Source organism: Parus major, chromosome 10 (assembly GCF_001522545.3).
Source record: "Parus major isolate Abel chromosome 10, Parus_major1.1, whole genome shotgun sequence".
NCBI lineage: Eukaryota > Metazoa > Chordata > Aves > Passeriformes > Paridae > Parus > Parus major.
The window spans coordinates 2,630,242-2,650,402 of NC_031779.1; the positions used below are offsets into that span (position 1 = coordinate 2,630,242).

Below are 20,161 nucleotides of genomic sequence, written 5' to 3' on the forward strand. Positions count from 1 at the left end.
CAGAGGATTCATGAGAAAACATTGCTGCTGCTTTTTCATTTCCTGAACAATCTGGAGTTAGCATGTGGGACCCAAATGCTGTGACACTGGGGAGATTTTGAAATACCTATAGCCTCTTGCCATTCAACAGTGTTTACTCAAAAGAAGAAGGGATTGGTAGAAAGGAAATCGGTTTCCTGACTTTTGGCAGCAAAAATGCAGAATGATTAGATGGAGAGAAACAGCAGCCACCATTCCACCAGCTGTCTGTTGGTGATGTAGATCATGTGGTCCATGGAAGCAAAGATGATCTGCAATAGGGTTTCAGGGCAGTCAGGACTGGGCCCTGTAGTGCCTTGTGTGAGGGTGAGCCCCCAGAAAAGTGAAGAGTCCTGCAAAATCTGTGTCCCACATCATTAGAGAATGTGCATCTCAGTGTATTTGTGGGGGGTTTTTTTCTTCTGTTTAATTAAGATAATCTGCAAAATACCTATCTATATTTATTTATTTATTTATTGGTTTATTACAGTCTTCTTTGTGGGAGATTGAGTGTTCAAGAAGTAAATACATTCAATCTCTTGTGGCTCTCGGGCAGCCTCCACTTGTAATGTCCTGGCCAAGCTGAAGCCATGTGCATCTTTGTGTCACTTCAGGTGTGGTCACAGAAACTTCTCCTTCCCTTCCCAGCCTGGGTGAGTGCTGCTGTTCTTACTCTGCTGCCTTCAATGCCATGGCAGCCCCTCCCGAGCCTGTGCTGACGCCAGGGGCTCAGAGCCCTTCAGCCCTGATGTGGATGTGCTGCACGGTAACTGGGGGAGTGTGGGAAGGACAAGGTCCTGTGCAAAGTACTGTAGGCAGCCAAAGGAAAAGGGCCTGCAGCAACTTCTGTTCCATTCTTGAAGGAAGAATTCAAATAAGATACTGCAAGTGCCTCTGACCTTCACTGTGTTTCATTAAAGAAAAATTGCATTGGCCAGTACAGCTTTTTCTTTTGTCTAAATTTCTCTTGTCTGTCTTGTGTGTCGGAGCTAACAGTTCCTCTCTCCCCCATGCCTTTCAGGTAGCAATAAGAATAATTTTCATTGTCTTGATTCAGTTTTAAGACCTGAAACCTTGGCAAACGGTCATTCTGCCCCCAGAAATAGTTTGCTCTGATTCAAATTAAATCACCATTTTTTAATTTTTTTTAACTATCTTGAAGTACTGAAAAAGGAAAAATGGCAGAAACTATCCATCAATTCCTTGTACAGTAACATTGGAAACATTCTTAAATATTAAACTAAAAAGATTAATAGAGCTGCAATCTGTGAAACAGAGAGAACCTGCACAGTGCAATATCTCTGAAGAGGTTTTGTTGAAGAATGAGCACATTAGATGTGCCTGGACAGAACCCGGGATGTCCCTGTGGCAGCAGTCGCAGAGGTGCAGAGGCTGCAGGCAGCAGAGGGAGCCAGAGCAGCCTGTGGGCTGAGCGGGTGGAAGGGAAGCTGTCCTGCTGACATTGCAGGGGTAATTGGCAATTCTCTGGTGCTCACAGGAGAGCAATCAGGGCAGTGCAGCACTGCTGGAGGCCTGGCTTAGCTGCTGTTTGTGTTGTTGGATTTTTAAACTTCATAATCCCAGAGAGGTGTTAGGGAAACCTTCCAGCCAAGGCAAAAGCAAGCCTTGGGCCCGTCACCTGTCCCAGAATCCAGAGCAAAGCAGAGCTATGGCTAGCATGGATTTCATTGTGTTAGGAGATGGTTGTGATGGGGAGTGCCTCAAGTTTTCCCACTAGGGATGTGTCCTGGTCCTTCAGGTGCTCCTCTGTGGCTGCATTCACTGTTTTTTGTATTTTCATCCATGACTGATAAAACATCCTCTGTCAAAAATGCCAGCAGGATCTGTGAATGGAGAGAAAGGGATCCATGGCAGAGACCATGGCTCTTATGACCATAAGGGTGGCTCCCAGGCTGGCTAGAGATGGTCCTCCATCCTGAAGAAACTGCACTTGCTTCTGTGATCTTTTCCCTTTGCACAGTTGAGATCTGAGCAGGATTTTCCTCCCAGGATTGCCAAACTTTGAAACGCTGCTGGCAGCACAATGTGCTGAGGTAGGCCTGTGCCAAAACATGCAAGTCTTAATCTCTCAGGAGTGATGACAGTTTTTTCAGATAGTGTAGGCCAGGAGAATAATGGGATGAGGCAGGAGCAAGGGAGAGAAAAGCATGGTCAGTTGGTTATTTCCTAACTGGTAGTTGTAGAAAACAATATTATTGGGATGCCCTTGGTCAGCTGAAGCAGACCTTGTGTGCTGGTTGTTTTCAGTAACAGAATATTTATAAAGTCTGAGGACTGGGGCTTCTTTTCATCAAAGCTTTTCAAGATAAGAGCCTGGCACGAAGCCTCGCTGCCCATTCCTTTCTGCTGTCCACCAGCCATCCTCATTTTCTGCAATGACAACTACAATGTCTCCTTCACTGATGTCCAGTTCATCCACGTTCTGAAAGGAGACAGGGAAAATAAATGTAGTTAGCCTGAGAGCACAGGAGAGCCCAAGCATGTACCTGGTGAGGGTTTTTTTAATCCTGCTCTTCATCAACAGTCTGCCAGTGTCCTGGTTCTGGAGTAGCAGACAGCGAGGGATTAAGCATTTTTGCTATTTCCTTAAGATCCTCAAATTTCCCCAGCCTCCATGATGTCTCCTCCTGTACAACCTGATGGTTTTATCACTGGGGAAGTCCAGAAAGGGTTAAACACCATTCTCCTAAAGCAGCTCACAATGACCTGCATAGTCTGCAGGTGTTGCTAAATAAAACAGAGCATGGCTTAATTCCTGAGGGGGATAACAGTGCCTGTGCTAATCCATGCCTGAAATAGGTCTCTCAGTTCTTTTAGCAGGGAACAGCAGTGACCAGTGGGGGACAGTGACTCTTGTACAGTGATGACTTTCATCCCCAGACAAATGCAGTAGTTGCAAATAAGCTCTCCCTGAGCTCCCAGGCAGCCATCAGTGTTCAGTGGTGCTGTCCTATTTTCCATAGGAAACCATTTTGCTGCCCACAGTGTAGTAAATAGAAAACAGGCTTCCAGAGGTGTTTGAGGTGGCAGCTAAAACTAAATTTAATGCACCTGAGTAGGCAAGAAGGGACTCAAAAAATGAGAGGCCTCAATGTACAATATACTAAAGGTAGTAACAGGCTCTTTTCTCAGCCGGGAGTATTCCTGTGTGGCACAGTGTTAAGGGACTCCTGGAGTAACAAGGTGATCCAATAGTCTCCTGAGGGGAGCTGCCATTAACAGTGAGGTGCTTTCAGCCATGCTTGCATGAAATTTCATGTAGATAATAAATGAAAGTTTAAAATGAAGCAAAAAAAACCCCAACATTGAATAAAAGGTGTTGGAATACTGCTGTACCTAACGAAAAGTGCTCCTTTTGAGCTTTTTCTCTGTTTTCACAATTTATCTGGCTATCTATTTTTGTACTGTTGTATTTCTTTAATGTTGGCTGTTTGTGCCAGATCCCTTGATGGGAGGCTCTCTCTGCACTAAAACGTAAGACATCCTGGATGCTGTTTCTTCTGCTGATCTAAAGCTAATGAAAGGAACCTTTAAACTGATATGTAAAGCAAGTGGGGCTGGAGTCCAGGTTCTGGAGTCCATTTGAATTAGCAAATATTTGTAACCAATCCATTCACAACCTTTTACTAATGGTATTCTGCCTAGTTAGGACTGGAGTCAGGGAGAGTTCAATATCCCAGTTAAGGATGTAGGTTGTTCTCTTTAACAGTCTTTTGTTGGCAGATGAACCATGTCCATGTGATTCTGCAGCTTGTAACATGGAATTACAGGGAAATAATGTCCTTTATGGGATTCTGTCTTCTCCAGCATGGAGAACCAGCATGCTAAACTGGAGCAGGACAGATCGTGTCCCTGGCTGTAAAAGGACGGTAACATCTCCTTCACTTGAATGTAAATTCCTCACTTGAAGATTTTACATTTTCAAGATGTTTCAGTCACTTATTTTAAATGTGATGCTATGAAGTATTTATTTTGAAGCCTTTTTTTACCTGGGCTGTGTAGTCATAAAGTACTCTGTAGTCCTGTGATGACGTGATCCCAGCTTTTTCATTTACAAAAAGGGATGCATAGACTCCGTCTGTTCTCTCTGCAAGGGGGGAAAAATAAGGAAGAAATGCCCACCACAGAAACAAAGAGTTCAGTTGCTTATAAATGTGTGGGATCATATGCAAGAGTTCACAAATACAAGGGTTTCTGTTCTCTCTCTGCCTGGAGATTCACATGTATAGAAAAGCTGCTGTGAACTGTAGGTAAAGACTTGCACAAAAACTGACCCCCATTGATGGGATGACAATACACCCATTGAACTTTGTGGGAGATCAGAAACTAGCTTCAGCCTCAGGTTGGGAAAAAATTTCCCCTGGTAAAACACAATCCAAGTCATCCAAGGAGAGAAACACTCTGATTAAAATGGTTTAAAAATGTTGCTACTGGGGGTATAAAATTCTAGCAGTTCCATGGCTCACATAGAACTTTTCCTCTTGAGAAAAATGGAAAATACTGTGCCAATGGGTCACCAGACATTTTCCAGTTGTTTATATTGTTCTCACAAAGCTGTTTGTCATGGACCTAACTTTTTTTTGCAGATGTTTTGTTTTAATACAGCTTGTTTTAATTAGGGAAACTTCTCATTTCTTCACAGTATCTGTCTGGGAGCTTCCCCTGCTCAGCACCAAATGCATTAAGAGAGAGTCTGGGCTGTGTTTCTGGGTGCCCAGGCAGGCAGGTCCGACAGAAGCAGTTGATTTTAAAGCTGTTTGAAAGCAACTTTTCTTTTGGTAAGAGCTACAGTTAAAATGCTTTTGTTTACTATCAAACCAATGAAAATATAATAAACTGTTACCTTCTACATAGTAAAAATACTGTGTTTTAAATATCACCTGATAAATTCTAGTTATAAGGATTACAAGACAGCAGTGAGTTGAGATGGATATTTGTATTCATAAGCCATGTGCCTGGTGTGTTAAAAATTTTATGTATTCTCTGGGGCTTTTTTAGTGGTAGCTATGCTACACAAGGAGAAAACTAATATCTATGTCACACTGCTGCTCTGAATGTGCAGGCCCCACCTGCCTAGTTTTTGAAGACTATATGGATTATTTGGCACTTTAAACTGGGCAATTTGTTTAATGCACATCCAAACAAAATTAATTTTCAGACTACTCTTGCTTGTCAGCATGTGAATATCTGCTGTACATTTCTGATCCATATCAAAGCCTAGTTTAGCAATATGATCTAAAGCAAACACATCTGGTAAACTGCTTTCCTGCAGAGCATACCCAGAGGAGGAGCTGAAGGAGTGGCAGTTTCCGTGTTGTTTCTGCTGCTCCCATGCAGAAGTCCAGAGAATCTGCAGAACCAAGAAAAGCCAAAACCAAAATGAGTGAACAGGTCTGGGTATGAGCATTCCTTCATCTCAGCTCTCTGACTCAGCCTTCCCTCCATCTGCTTCACAGAGTAGATGTCACCTCTTCCCATGGCCTTCTATTTTCTTTTATGCTGTAGATATATTTATCTTCCTTTAAAATGTATTTTTAAAAATGCAGCAGACTATTGAACCATCAGCCTTCACTAAATTGTGCATGAAATGCAGCAGATAATATTTTTTTGTAGAGCTGAAGGCTCATGGTGTGAAACTCCAATTATTTCACAATGTTAAAATGATGCAAATTGTCAGTTACTTACAAGAGATTAACATCTCTTTATGTTTAAGGAAAACCCTGATACAATTTAAAATACAGAGCTTGTGTAACAAGCCTTTTTAAAAGCTGTGAGTTTAAGTGAATTTTTATTTTAATCTATCCCTAGTTATTTCCTTTATCACAGCTGGATACTGAAGGCTAAGTAAAGTGAGAAAATGGGTTAGGATTCTCAAGCAGAGATAGAAATAGCACTGCATGCTTAAGGCATATTTAAAGGGTCTGATTTTTCAGCTAGCAAACATTCGGTTCTTCTGGGAAATGGATATCCTATCTCAAGAGTTCCTGAAAGACTCAGGCGGAGTTTTTCTAGGCTCCTTGCCCATGCTGCTCACAGTTGTGTTCTGAATGGCAGTACAATTGTCTTATGTAACAGCACAGGATGCAGCATTGAATTCATTATTAGAGAAGATCCAGTTTCCAACTGAAAAACAAAGTATTGTGTATAACCCTGACCAGCTCACTGGCAAGCCAAGACCACATTTCAAATGGGAGATCACTGCCTGCTTCCTGTCTTTGCCATTTCATAGGGCTTGTTAAATTATAAATCTCTTCTGCTTTAACTGTGATGCCCTCCCTACTGTGAATTTGCCATTTTAGTATAAAATATTTAAACCAATAGAGCCCCCACGCTCTTCTGCTACTATAACTGCATCCATGGTCTAACATTTACCAGCAGAAATGGATCAGAATAAGGAAAATTGCCTCTCTAATCATCACAATTTTTCTGCCCTGGTTTTTCCCTTTGGATCCAGATAGAGAGAGCAGCTCTTTGTTCTGCTCAGCTGAGTGGTGCTGTAAGCATGAGGAATTGCCCCAAAGGACGGCTCTCCCAGCCTTTGTCCCAGCCAGATTCACCTTCACCCTCCCTGGAACAAACTGGTTTTGTTGCTACGTGCCCTGACTCAGTAGGAAAGAGGAAGCGAGTGACTGTTACCCATTGCTGGCTGAGTAAATTGTGTGATGAACTCATCCCCTGTCCCTCTTCCCACTAGGGCAGGGCAAAATTACTCTGACTCAATTTCAGTCCCTTTACTTATTCTATCAAGTCACATTTACTGATACGTAGTTACCTCGTGCTACAATGAAGGAAGTAATAACTTTCTATGTCGTGTTTTATCATTATCTTATAGGTGTGGAGAAATCCCCGTTGTGGGAACTGATGTTTGCCACTCACCTCTTCATCATCCCACAGGAGTGAGTGGGGCTGCTGCTGTGCCTGTTGGGCTCTCTGCTGTAGTAGTTCTCATACCCTATGGCATCTGCAAGAGGCCAATAAAAATGAGAGGTTCAAACAGGAAATACTGTGAGAAAACATTGTTTTCTCCCTGCCAGAATGTGACCTGGGCCTGCTGGAGCAAACTGCAGGGCAGTGCCTGTCTGCCCTCACCTGGAATGTGGCTGGAGCAGCTCAGGGGCTTGACAAAAGCCATTCCAGTGCCTGTAAACAGCCCTGGCCCTGGTGGGAAGGGGCCCTTGGCCTGAGCTGAGGCCTGAGGCCCCATTCGAAGAGCTGTGACTGCCCTAATGAGGAAGGCAGTTTCTTATATTGCCTCAAAGCTCAGGATTTAAGGGGACAGAGTATGGTCATTGTGAGCTCTAAACTGTGTTCATGGTAGAATTTGCTGCAGTGCATTTTGTTTCTATTTTCCTCAGTGTATCCTGTCAGGAGTTTTTGTCAGGGTTGGGGAGGTTTCCTGCAGCAATAAGGAGCAGTTTCCTGATGTGTGCTTGTGTGTTTCCCCACCTTTCATATCTCCCCCATCTGTCTCCTGAGAGCTTATTTGCTGTTTACCCAGAGATATTTGGGTTTTGTTCTCTCAAACACATTTAGGTTGCATTTCCTTCACTCTCCCCTATGGTGTCATTAAGGGTGAAATGAAGAAATTTCCAAGTGTAACTTTACAGATGAAATAGTTACAGATGGATAGTTCCAGATCCTTACAGCTGATGGCCACACACCCTTTCTGTCCGTTCAGTGTGAGGGCCAAATAAACAGGAACAAAGCCCAAGTGTTTTATCTCAGCCCTGATACCAGCAAGTATCTTCTAAAAAACATTGGACTTGGGCTAAAGGTTGCCATTCTCACACTGTGTCAGCCAAGACAGTAAGCAGAGCAGGCACATAGAGCTAGAGAGAGTGAAGAATCCCTCCAAATAAGACTCACAATAATTGAGGAGTTTTCTGACCAGTTTAAAGGTCTCCTGTTGCCCTTCTGCATTGTCACCTTGGTGCAGTTTCCAGTTTACAGGGCATTGTGAGATTGGGTAGAAAAGGAGCAAGACCAACAAGAAGGTTTGGTCAGGATGCAAGTCTTCTGCCACACAACACAAAATTACACGTGGGTTTCCTCCTGCATTTTGCAAATAACAACACAGATCAACAGCTCACTGTGTGCTACACTGCAAACTCATTACCAGAGCTGTGGAGATACTAGGATATTACTTCCATAACACATCATTTTCTAGAAGGTGGCAAAAATAAAAACAACAAAAAAGCAAGTCAGGTTTTTCTTTGCCTTTCATAAAGCTCTCAAGGGTTTTTTCCACCTAGTTCTTATTTGAAATGACTCTGACATAGCCAAGAGCTTTTTGTAGAAATTTCCTAGGAGACTGGAGAATGACAAATCTCCTCTTTTTTTTGGGAGGAAAACCAAAAAATAAAAAAACCTAGCTAAGAATTACACATTTCTTAGTACACAGAAGTTGTTTAACACTGTTGCAAGGCACAGTTCTCCTTTCTGCCGCTGAAAATGTCATTTTTCCTGGGTAAATTATCCTGTATCAGTGAATTTAAATCCCCTATATGAAGAAGAATAAACTATAACAGCAAAATAGCATCCAGTGCATCAGTACCATACATTAGTTTTAAAAAATTCCCCAAATCCCAATTTTTAACCATCGTAAGAATAATGGCAAAAAGGCTGAGTGAAAAGCAGGCTTCAGATAGCTCAGTGCTGAGTTAGTGGCAGCACCCAGCTCTACTGAGGAAGGTTCAGGGGTAATTCCTGCCAGCTTTGAGCTCTGCAGTAAAATCAAAGGGATCAAACTTGTTCTTGTACAAACTAATTATTCCCAGGGATCAGGCCTTCACACCACTGAGTTTGTACCTGTACAACTCCTAGCATGGAAGGGTTTTATGTAACTATCCTGTGTTGCCTGTTGAAGTAATCAGGAGTGGTTTGTGTATGGCCACATGACACATTAGACAGCTCCTTTCCTGTGGGGTGTTTGGAGAACTCCTACCCTGGAGCAGCAGGTTTTCATTTTACTGCTGCTCTTGCCTCATGCTGGGTCAATCTCCATTTCAGCCCAGAGGTTTTGAGCAGTGAAGTCAAGGAAAAGGCAGCTTTGGCTTGAATGGGCAGAGCCTGTGAACCTTACAGCAGTTCTGTGTGCTGGGGCAAAGCCAATTTCATTCAGAATTTCCCCAGCCAAAGTCTTGGCTTATGCAAACAACTTCTTGAGAGCGAAAAATTTGTTATTCCCCATTGGGCATACGGAACAGAATAGAAAACTCTGTCTTCTCTGTGCTGCAAATGAAGAGGCAGCACCTCTGTCAAGGGCACACTGGGGTGTAGTTACTTGGTACATTGGCTGTGTCTTGCCACCAGTGCAGGAAGTTGCCATTTCTCCATTTCTGCAAGGCAATTTGCCACCGCCTTAGCGGTGTCAGTTCAGCTGTACTGTGAAATGAGCCTGGCAGCAAAGCCAAAATAAGTTTTTTCTTCTTTAGAGGGTTATTTTTAAGCTGGATCCTTCTGCTTACCCACTTAGAACACCACACAGGCAGCATCGGCAGCACAATGTGGGGGAAGTGAGCCATGGAGGTGGGAATGAAAAGTTGGAGCAGAAACTGCTCCAGCTGGTTTCACCTCCCAAGTACGTGTACTGCAGAAACCATCCAACATGATCAGTAGGAATAATTACCTGGAGGTTGTGTTCCTGTCATTTTTGTCTTAATGAAGTAGTCTATATCTGACTCTACAACACAGTTCTCCAAGCTGACCCGAACCTCTTCATACAGCTACAAAACAGAATTCAAGAGTTTAACTTCTATCATTTCACATTGAAGTAACAAATACCGCTGGTAATTACAATTACTTGTAGTAATTGTCCCCTTAAGAAACACTTTACACTTGGTACATGTCTGACCTGGCTGATCTTTAGCCTGTCCCCTGTACCAGTATTCTTGTAAACACACCTGTTTGTTTGTGCTCTGGATAGTCTTTGAAAAGGACTTTTCAATGCAATAAAGAAATTAAGAGCAGGAAACAACCATTCAAAGTCAAATCTAGTGTATTCTTTACGTCTTCCAGTTTTGAGGCCATGACTGGATGCCTTTTTTGAAATCATGTCAGAGCCCAGATATACTCAGCTGAGTGTTTTGGTAGCAGGAAGCATTCCCCAGCAAACCAAGGAGGACACATGTGAGTGCCACCAAGCATGACACAGACTGTCTGCATCCAGAAATGCCATCTGCTTTATATCTAGAGAGAACAGGAGTGAGATATTCCCCCGGAGCCAGCGCTACAGAGAAGGGCAAGGCAGGCTGTACCTCATCATCCTTCACACACTGCAGGGACAGCTGGTTGCAGTGCACCCACAGTGAGTTCCTCAGTATCGTGATGCGGTCGCACTCCTGGAGCTGGAAGACCTAAAGCCAAACAGGAAATGTGATGTAGCCTCGTGGCACTGAGTTATTTGCCTTGCAAGCTGGGACAGGGCTGGGGATGCAAACCTATTCTGAGGGCAGCATTGTAAAGGATGTTTTCTCAGTGGAGAAACTACTTCTACTGGTAGCGCTCAAAAATTTGTTCTAATTGGCTGCACCAAATTAAAGTTATATTTTAGAGACAAAAGCAAAGCAGGGGAGAGGAGTCCAGATCTGCATTTGATTGCTACCTCTGCTGCTGAGGATTTCAGAGTCAGACTCCTCTCTGCCTATCACACTGAAATCTTGATGTTTAACACATCAGTAGAGTACTGGCATGAAAGGGTTGTATTTATGGTAGAGGTAGACCCAAAACTATCCACCTCTGCCATCTAAAATGTCTCTCTAAACTTTTCTCTTTTGAAAGTACTTGAGGCTCTCTGGAGTTGACTCTGCATATTGAAGGTGGTGATTAAATATTTTGGTGGTAAAGAGTTACTCCCTTCATCTGTCTGGCTTCCTCATGTTGCTGCACTGCTTAGGAAGAATGAAGGGAGCAGAGAGAGAAGTGTGAACCAGTTTGGGGGAAGGAGAAGAGGCAGATAAGCTCTTTCTTTAAAAACTTTAAAAAAAACCAAATCACCCTGATCTTTACGTTGCAATGTTAAAAGTAGAACAAAAAGTAGAACAGAGTTTTGGTTTTCTTTGAGGTGTGAAAATCTCTGATGCTTCCAGCCATCTGTCTCCATCTCTATTTGCTAGTAATTATGTCCAGAACACCACAAATGTATACAACATTCAGCAGAACACTCAGTTGGGTATGCTGCCTGCCATCTAATAACTTATGGACTAAAAAAAAAACAGAAAAATGAATCTGTCAAGGGAGTAAGCTGCTGTGAGGACTGGTTTCTGAGAGTAAAAGCTTTTAAAGAGAACCTGCAAGGTGGAGAATGAGTATTTCAATACTTGTTCTGAACAGAAAGCCTGTGGCCCTCAAGGCTGCTGAAACAGCGCCGGAGACAAAGGGGAATTTTTCAGGTAAATGGTGTCTTATCAGGAAATGCAGTTAATCCAAGAGGGAAGTGTAGTGACTCTGGGCTTTTAAGCCCCTGTCAGCACCCAGAAAAACACAGCTGGTGTTGTGTTTGACAACATATTTTTCCCATGTTGCTGGAAAACTGGGCATTCCATGACAATGTGGCACAGCCCCTGTGACAAAGGGCCCCTCCTGCTGCTGCTTGCCAGACAACATTTTCATACTGTGGTTGTTAGAGATCCAAGCAATCCCAGCAATTCCAGATTGCCCACTATGCAGCCACAAGTGCAGGGTTTTAAGCTGCTTTTTCTACTAATTGCTAGTTTTAAAAAATCCCAAAGAGTACCAGTGCTTCTCTCTACAAGCACATTTAAAAGAAGGCATTAAAGATGCCCTTCCTTTACAAAAGGCTGTTTGGATTAAGCAGTAGGGTCACAAGCTCTGGGGTCTAGTCAGGATTTAGCCATATGGGATTAAAAAAGAGTGTGAGGTTGTGGAATGCTTTGCTGGTTTATTGGCTTTTTAAGAAGAGAGAAAATATGCATCTTTAGAAGACTAAGGCTTGGCATAATATCTGTGGAAATGTCTGTGCCACTTGTGGGGCTTTTCAGTTTTCTCAGGGAATATTTAAGAGGAAGCAAGAACTGGAAAGGTGTCCTCCTGGCATTTTATTTTATGTGGAAATAAAGCCTGCAACAAGTAAATATAGCAAATTCAGACTTTAGCAGTTGGGCAAATGTACTTGAAGGATTACTGTGATGAAATGTGTGGCAGATTTGGATGCCAGATAGTTCCTGTAAATTGTTGTGCAAAACCTTATAGCCAAGTGCAAATCTCCTTGTCTATCCTCAGTAGAATAGAGACTTCTCTACCAGCACCTTTCAACTGAAAGTTTATTTCATGGCAGAGGACAAATATTCTTGCAGGTGAATTTAAAGTGCTATGAAACATAAAGAGTGACTGGAATATGTACCAGTTCATATATTGCTCCATCTCTCCCACCTCTGCATGTATTCCCCTCCTTTACTGTCACATGGTTATGCTGACCAAGCAAGGAAAGTGTCAATGAGACAGGAGCAGCTATGTCTAAATAAGCTTTCATTTTTGCAGTAATTTTGCAAAGACATCTGCTGAGACTCCACATAAAGCAAACAGCAAAACCCTTGGGATGATATTTCAGGCCTTAGACTGAAATCTTCCAACTGGATAAAATAAAGAGTGTGCAAGCATCGCTGCAAAAGTCAATGTTTACCTCGCAGGTTTTGATATGTTCCTGTTCCCACTCTGTCCTGACCTTATCCAGCTGCTCAATGTTCTGTTTGTACACGTTCTCTGTAAACACAGACACAGAACAGAAACCCAACAGTCAGGAAGAAAATGATACAGCCTGTCTCTCTTTCCTCCTATTAGGCCTTTCCTGTTATTCCTACACTTTGGGCCTGTGGTTTGCTTGAGTTTCACAAGAATATATGAGCTTGGAATTGGTGGGGCACAATAATTATTGGTTTTTTTCCTTTGTAGCTATATACTAGATTAAGGATGTTCTGTATAGTTGCAGGTAATTTATAAACTTTACAGTAGGGATAATACAATTCAGAGGTTAAGAGCCTAGACCATGTTTGGACACCATTCCATTCCAGGCCAGGCAGGGTTGGCTGGCTTCACACCATGTGATTTGGTGTAAGCTATTCCATGAGTAGGGAGGGACAAGCCTGAGCTCCTGAGCCAGCTCAGGTGTGTGCTGGCCTGTCCTTCTGGGCATACAAACATTTGGAGATCACTACTGTGCTCATGCACATGGGGATGGGGGATCTGATTTAGGCTGCCTTGGGACAATTTGAGTCTCTCCTGTGCTTTCCAACTTGTTTCAAGAAGAGCTTTTCTTCCCTGGGTGAAGTCCCTAAAGGAAATCTTCTGTAAATTCTTAAGTGCAAGCAGGACACTGGCATTTGCACAAAGGGGAGTGAAAGCCGATGACTGTCAGGTTGCTGCTCGTTAGAGGCTTCTTCATTAATCTTTGTGCCATGAATCTTTGGGACTTTGGGAACCCTGACAGCTTGGTGATTTGGATGTATTCTATCAAGATCCTGTGCTGGTAAAATCCTGTTTGCTGAGAAGAATCATAATTCAGCTGCAAGCAGCATCACCTGCTTCATTTGCTGCATCTCTGCATTGCTTGGCTTTGTTCTGACTCTGAAACAGGAAAAGAAACACCCCAAATTAATTTCTGACATACTCTTGCTTCTGCCCCAGTTTTTTGTGCTGCCTGCTCTGTTCCCCTCTAGGGGAAAGGCTCTAACTTGCATGCACTTCCTGGCTGTCTCCCCTCTATGCACAGTTCTGCTGAATATGTGCTATGGAGAAGGGACTAGAATTTCCCAGCTTCAAGAAATTCAAGGGAAAGCTTTCCATTCAGACATCCCTGCCAGAGGAGCTCAGTGCCAGTGTGATCCAACCTGAAGCTGTGTCTGCTGGCTGAGTTGTATTTTCTCAGTTGTTTGATGTGCTTTTCTAATAGATATTTATAAGCAGAAATAAATGGCAGTTAAAATTCTTCATCTTTCAAGCTTCTCATGTAATGCTCAGATGAAAAGCACACAGCTTTTAAAATACTTTGCAAATGCCAGATTATTTCCCATAACACCTCCGAAGCCTAAAAGCAAAATTCACTCTAAGTAGAAGTTCCCTGCTTTAAAAACCTGCAGCTTTTAGCAAATGAGAAAACAGCCATCACTGATAGGTTTGTACTCGCAGGTCTTTCTGCACAGATGGTGATGACAGCACAGAAATACACTGCTCTAGACATCAGTGTAATACATTCTTCCATCCTGCCCTTGAAGACAAGGCTCAGGTAGGGGTTCTTACAATCATATTCCTCATCACAGCTGGCTGGGAAACGTGTAGTAAGCTGGGAACAGAAGCTTCATTCTTAGTTGCTTCCTTGCCCAAACTGTTTGCAAATGCTAAGCAGAATTAAACAGCTTGTGAGCTGCCTCTGTGTATTCCCAACGTGCTGACATGTGCAGGGAAGAAATGGCAATGGAGCACCCTGGGATCCCTCTGCATGAAAGGAGCTGGGTCAGGTATAGCTGCCATTGAAGCTGTGAAATGTTCTGGTGTCATTTTGGCAGGGCCGGGATTCCATCCCCTCTTTGCAGCTAAGCTGCAGGGGTTTGCTCATCAAAGGTTAGGAAATGCTGGAAATAAAATGTAAAGTTCTGATGCTGTTTTTAGAGTCTCCACACACCCCCCCTACCACTCTTTAAGATGATTTTTGATCCTTTTTGCTTACACTGCACTGCTTTTTATCGAGCCAAAGGGAGTTCATTTATTTTGTTTTCTCCATCTGCTTCCCTGTAAAATGTTCCCATTAAAAGTTAGTGAATTGTCAGTTACAAGTATCAAGACGATGCAATGAAGGACTGCAGTGCCTTAATTTCCAACGATTTATTTTTGAGTCTGTAAATTTAGTTGAAATTAAACTCACCATAAGGAGAAAAATGTTGAGGAAAAATATGCATTTTAATGTAAGATGCTCTGCCTACTAAGTGTTAGAGACCAAAAGGCAAAACTAACTGCATGACATATTTTTGACTTGTTTCTTTTTCTTAATGAATAATTTCAGAGAAAAATCTCTTTCAGTTTCCTTTCAGGGTTCATAGAACAATTGGATTACAGCCTGGGATAAATTAATTAGATAAATTAGTCCCTTCCCAGAGGATTCTTTGGGGTTAATTTGAATACAGAGCAGCCCCTGGCATCCTATAGAATGGGTTGGTTAATTGTATTCTCTTGTACCTTGAGAAGGTAAACCCCCAGTTTTCCCTCTGAAGAGCAGTGTAATCTCAGGTACCTTTTCTGTTTGCTTTTGGTTGCCTGAAGCGCTGATGCGTTCGAAGGACTGCTCGGCCTCATCCGCCTCCCTGCACTTCTGCTCGTAGGTCTTCTTGGACTGGGTGGAAATGAAACCAAACGTGAGGGTTTGGCTGGGGGAACAAGGCTGGCTTCCCCCCACAGTGATGTTCCAGCCACTTTCTCATCTGCAGTTTGGAGGAGCAAATCAGTGCCCAGTTTGGGTGATAGAAAAAATCCTAGTGCATAAGGAGGTAGAAAAATAGACCTGAAACATTGGAGTAGGGGTTGACAGAATGAATTGTATCCTTTTCCTGCAGCCCTGAAATTGTTTGCTTTGTACAACTGCAACTCCCTGCAGGGGTCAGGAATGCACAGGCTGCTGTACCACCACTGGTGCATCAACCACGGACAGATGAAACTGGGAGCCCGCGTTCCCAGGGTGACCATGGGGTGGGTTGTCATGTGTTGCCTTGGCCATTGCTCCAAGCTGTGAGGCAGAGCCTGCACCCCATAGGCAACAGTCTTGGTGTAGTTCTCAGAAGCAAGAGAAATCTTATTTGCACCAAAACATCTCTGTATCTTAGAGATGCACTTAGAACAACCACTTTTCAAAAAAATAAATTGTTAGCATACTTCCAGCTGTAGCACTGACAGGTCTGCAACTACTTTTCTTTGGAGGCAGTTGTCCATTGGAAAGCAAACCCAGCTGCCTGTAGTTTCTGTGCCTGCAAGCTTTCCAGCTGGAGAGGATTCCTCCTGCCTACAACATTCCCTCACTGCTCTTAAAATTGTACTTACACACACTGAAAAATTATATTTACTCCTCTAAGTATCCTTGCCTAGAAAGAATGAAATCCTGTTTGACCTGTTCATACTGTATTAACCTTCTGGTGACTTTTCAGTGGGTGCAGCAGGGAAGATCAGCTTCCTCCTCACAGCAGGAACGACATCTTCCCTCCTTCACACACTCTTGCACACTCACACAACTTTGACCTTTCTTCAAATAGAGGTACATGTGATACAGATTTTACTGGAGCAAATTTGCATCAGGAAACCTGCCCAAGCCCTCCCTGCTTACCTCCATGGTTTTCTTATAATGGGACAGTTTGCTCTTTTGCATCCGCTCCATTGCAGACTCGTACTGTAAGAAACACACACATGTCAGCATTTCTTGGACTTCTTCCTCCCATTTCCACCAGCAGGATTAGGAGAACCATAGCCAGGGCCTTTCTGTAAATCACCTCCCTGTGGGGAAAATTACTTCACTCTGCTTTTATAAATGACAGGTTTCTAAGTGATACAGAGAGCATCAAAGTGCCAGGTAAAGAAATAATCCCAGATAATTCTGCTTTGGTGGTTTCAGTTGATAGCAGGGAGGATATAGATCTTCATTTTCTTCCTCCCTTTTTTTTTCTTAAGGAGATGACATAGTGCAACACCCAGTCACAGTGGGCTCTGCCAGCAGGGTTCCTTTGCCAGTGCCAGAGCTTGATCCCACATCTCTGCAGACCAAACCACTGTCTCACCCACATAAGCACAGGTAGTTGTCCATTTTCAATCCAAACAATTCCTGTCTCTTTTATATTCCACTGCTTCTGGCAACTTTATGTTCAGTGTGATTTGATTTCCATGCCGGAGTCATTTGGGCAGTGTTGGAAGGACAGTCCCTGTCTGGATTCCCTTTCATGGCTTTAGTTGTGATATGCCCAGCTTTATGTGACAGTGAGATATGCTTCTACTGGCAGGGGATGGATTTCTTCAGGGGGACTTTCAGTCCTTTAATCTTTACATTCTGTTCAAGAAAAACTCTCTCCAGGGCTACCCAGATGCTTGTTTCACATTGGGCACAGTCCTGAGACAGCTGCAGAATAACACAAATCCCAGCATTTTGGGAGGTTACCAAAACTGCTGACACCATCCAGCATATCTAATGTTGGCTTCCTCACAGCCACACACTGGACAGAGAAAAAAGCTTAGCTAAGACTCCAAAGCAATTTTTCCCTTTCTTTTCACAGGCCCCTCTAATTGTTCCCAGTCAAGTTACAGGCTTACAGTTCTTAGCAGGAAGGAGCCTCCTTGCACATTCCAATGGCAAAGGGAATGGGGGACAAACACTGATGAACCTGGTGCCCACTGTCTGTCTTTTAATGCCTTATCTGCTTCCTCATATCACTGCCAACCTCAAATCTCAGTAGCAGCACTGGTTTCACCCACTTTCATATTCAGAATTCTTTGCTATTCCAAGTTCTTGTGTGTCAGGGGCTTGTAGACATATGAGTTTTGTGGCACTGGACACTATATATACATTATATACATTTTCACCTGTTTAAAATTAGCAAAGAAAAGAATATTTATTTTACTCCCCCATTGTCATAGTACAGCTGGTCTATAGCTGGACAAAATAAATCTGGCCATAACATGAACCAAATTTGGCTAGCCTGGCTTGTTCTAGAAAAGTAGAACAAGTCCCTGGGTGATCAATGATAAGATAGATTAGAACACAAACAGGGGACCCTCAGCTAACTGCATTCATAAATGCATTCATAAATACTTTCATAAATACATTCATAAATACAGACACATCATGGGCCAGAGATCTGGGTGCTGGGAGATCCCAACCAATCTGCTATCCTAAACCCAAGAAATTCAAACCCCCTCTAAAAGAGGTGACTATAATAAACTCAGTGCTACTTGTTAAAGACCCTCAGCAAGTTTATGTCATTGGTTTCCCATCAGCTACCTGTTAATACTCCATCACTCACTGCTGTCACTTTGTCTTCAACCCCATGGACCCAGAGAAGGTGTGAGAGTGGTCACTGCTATCTCTATTGAGAGCTATTTTTCAAGAGACTTAAAGCTTGATAAGGTCATAGGGGATGAAATTATCTTAAATATACTCAAAATTTTTATTATACAAGATCAACTAGATGCTACTTATTCCATGTATTTGGAATTCAGCATATACTACTGTTGCATTCAGCATGTCAATCATTTGCTTTCATGTTTTTAAAAGTTTGTGTTACACCTTTATTTAGTGCATTTTGGAGATTGTGCAGGGTCATATCAAAGAAACCCATTATCAAGGGTATAAAAAAGAGAAAGGAAAGGATTAAGTTCTTACAGAAATAATAATAAGAGCATCTGGAGTTACACCAGAAAGAGTAAAAGGGACTAAAGCCTCTGTCTTCCGAGTTCAGAGCACTACTTTATTTCCAGCTGGGATCAGAAAGAGATTTTTGTTCCACAGTCTCGTCTATAGAGGGAACAGGGCATGCTGGTAGTGCTTTATCATCTTTTGCAGAATTCCCAGCCTTGGACCATTGACCCAATCTGTTTCAACATTTCTCTGGTTTCTCACCTTTTTTCTCTGCTCCTTCTGCCTTTCTCGGAACTCCTCTATTCCTTTCAGTTCTTCCTTCAGCATTACTGCCAGCTGGATATGAGAGTTTCCAACACTTTCAATTTCTAAAGCAAATCAGAATTCATATTCAGTCAGTGGGAAGATCTTGAAAGTTAAAGTCACATTTTTTAGATGTTTCTGTGATACAGCTGCCCTGTGAGTTGTCACAAGCAGGGCAGCCTTGTGTTTCTGCATGCACTGACATTGCTAAGGATTCAAGAACAGAGTGACTGTGTTTCTTCATGGCCCCATTTGCTCCAGCTGCCCCCTTTGCTTTGGTTTGAGGTGCAGAGGGAGGGAAGGGGCTCTGGCCTCCATCATCCCTGTGTGTGCTTTGCCCTGCCTGTGCTGCTGCTCTTGGGAGCTGCTGCCAGCAGTGGCCAGCCATTAAATGAGGTTGCATGCTGAGAATTTCTAAGGATCAGCCAAGATGGATTGAATTTCAGAGCACCTGGCTGGTGCTGTTTGAAATGGCTGGGAACTGCTTTGCATTTGTCAGCTTCAGTGCCTCTGAAATGGAACCCTGCATTTTCCAGAAATGCTGAGGTCCCCTACCCAGGCCCTAAAAATACCTCAGCACAGCAGCTGCTTTCCAAGAGAGAGTTTTGGTATAAGCAGCAGGTGCCAGTGGCCAGGTACAGTGTCCTACTGGCTCTCATGATGCTGCATTTTGTGTGTGTGAAAGGGTGTAACTGAGCCTTGGGCACATTTAGGAAGCTGGTTTGGTGTCAGTGGTTTGCAGAAGAGAGAACAGAGTTCTTATCTTGTGACTTGACCCAGATAAAATTTACTTGAAGAACAAACCATTTTCTTTGCCACCAGATTGAGCAGGCATCCTTTTTCTCCCCTCTTTACACTACAGGCTGTGAAAGAAAAGCTGGGAGTGCGGAGGGGAACTGGATGAACACATTGGGTGCCTGAGTTTCCCAGGTCAGAAGAGAACAGGGAAATACTTACGTTGCTTGAGCATCTCAAATGCAGCCTTCAGTGTGCTGTGGGGCAGAAACAAGACACTTTATTAGGCATTGGCTTCTAAGGGTGGGATGTGAATCTAGGGAAAAAACTTTTCCTCAGAATCTCAAAGATCCACATAGAGATAAAACCCTTAATGGCCTTGTAATAAAAGCTGACCATGCTAACAAGCACAATAGCATCAATCTGTTCCCATCAGGAAATGCAATAAAATGCTCCATGAAGCAGGGAATTGCACCACTCCTTCTGTGCACTCTCTTTCTCAGTCGCACTGTATTTGTGAATGTTTACAGCCTTTCCTCTCATCTTGCACCTTGCAGGTAGATACGAATGAAACACGGGCACCTGGGGGGAACTGGGGTTTTTGGAGCAGTAGCCTGAAGGGTGGAGCAAAAACTGAAGGGTCAAGTGACCTGAAGGGTTAAGAGCTGTGTGCGGCCCCATTCCTGTCCTCCCTTGGTGCCCCGTCCTGCGCCGCAGCAGCGCCCGCACCACGCCTGCCAAGCA

At 43.2% G+C, this 20,161-nt stretch overlaps 1 protein-coding gene and 1 long non-coding RNA gene across 8 annotated transcripts in view; one reads left to right on the top strand and one right to left on the bottom strand.

Annotated features, from left to right (window-relative positions):
• Positions 1 to 468: 468 nt before the first annotated feature.
• Positions 469 to 20,161, bottom strand: part of PSTPIP1 (proline-serine-threonine phosphatase interacting protein 1) — a 55,416-nt gene continuing 35,723 nt past the window's right edge. For 6 of the 7 annotated variants that reach the window (XM_015638913.3, XM_033517069.1, XM_015638914.3 and 3 more), the window contains 12 exons: positions 19,640 to 19,674; positions 18,641 to 18,747; positions 16,361 to 16,423; positions 15,281 to 15,379; positions 13,575 to 13,620; positions 12,680 to 12,759; positions 10,296 to 10,394; positions 9,668 to 9,764; positions 6,916 to 7,000; positions 5,319 to 5,389; positions 4,029 to 4,126; positions 469 to 2,461 (listed from right to left, as the gene is read on the bottom strand). In XM_015638913.3, coding sequence (XP_015494399.1) covers positions 2,330 to 2,461; positions 4,029 to 4,126; positions 5,319 to 5,389; positions 6,916 to 7,000; positions 9,668 to 9,764; positions 10,296 to 10,394; positions 12,680 to 12,759; positions 13,575 to 13,620; positions 15,281 to 15,379; positions 16,361 to 16,423; positions 18,641 to 18,747; positions 19,640 to 19,674 — 1,012 coding nt within the window. In that variant the 3' untranslated portion in view covers positions 469 to 2,329. The other variant, XM_033517070.1, reaches the window with a different exon arrangement.
• Positions 4,217 to 10,289, top strand: LOC117244943. The gene is made up of 3 exons (XR_004498954.1): positions 4,217 to 4,817; positions 5,312 to 5,430; positions 6,872 to 10,289. It is a non-coding gene; the product is annotated as an uncharacterized LOC117244943 (long non-coding RNA).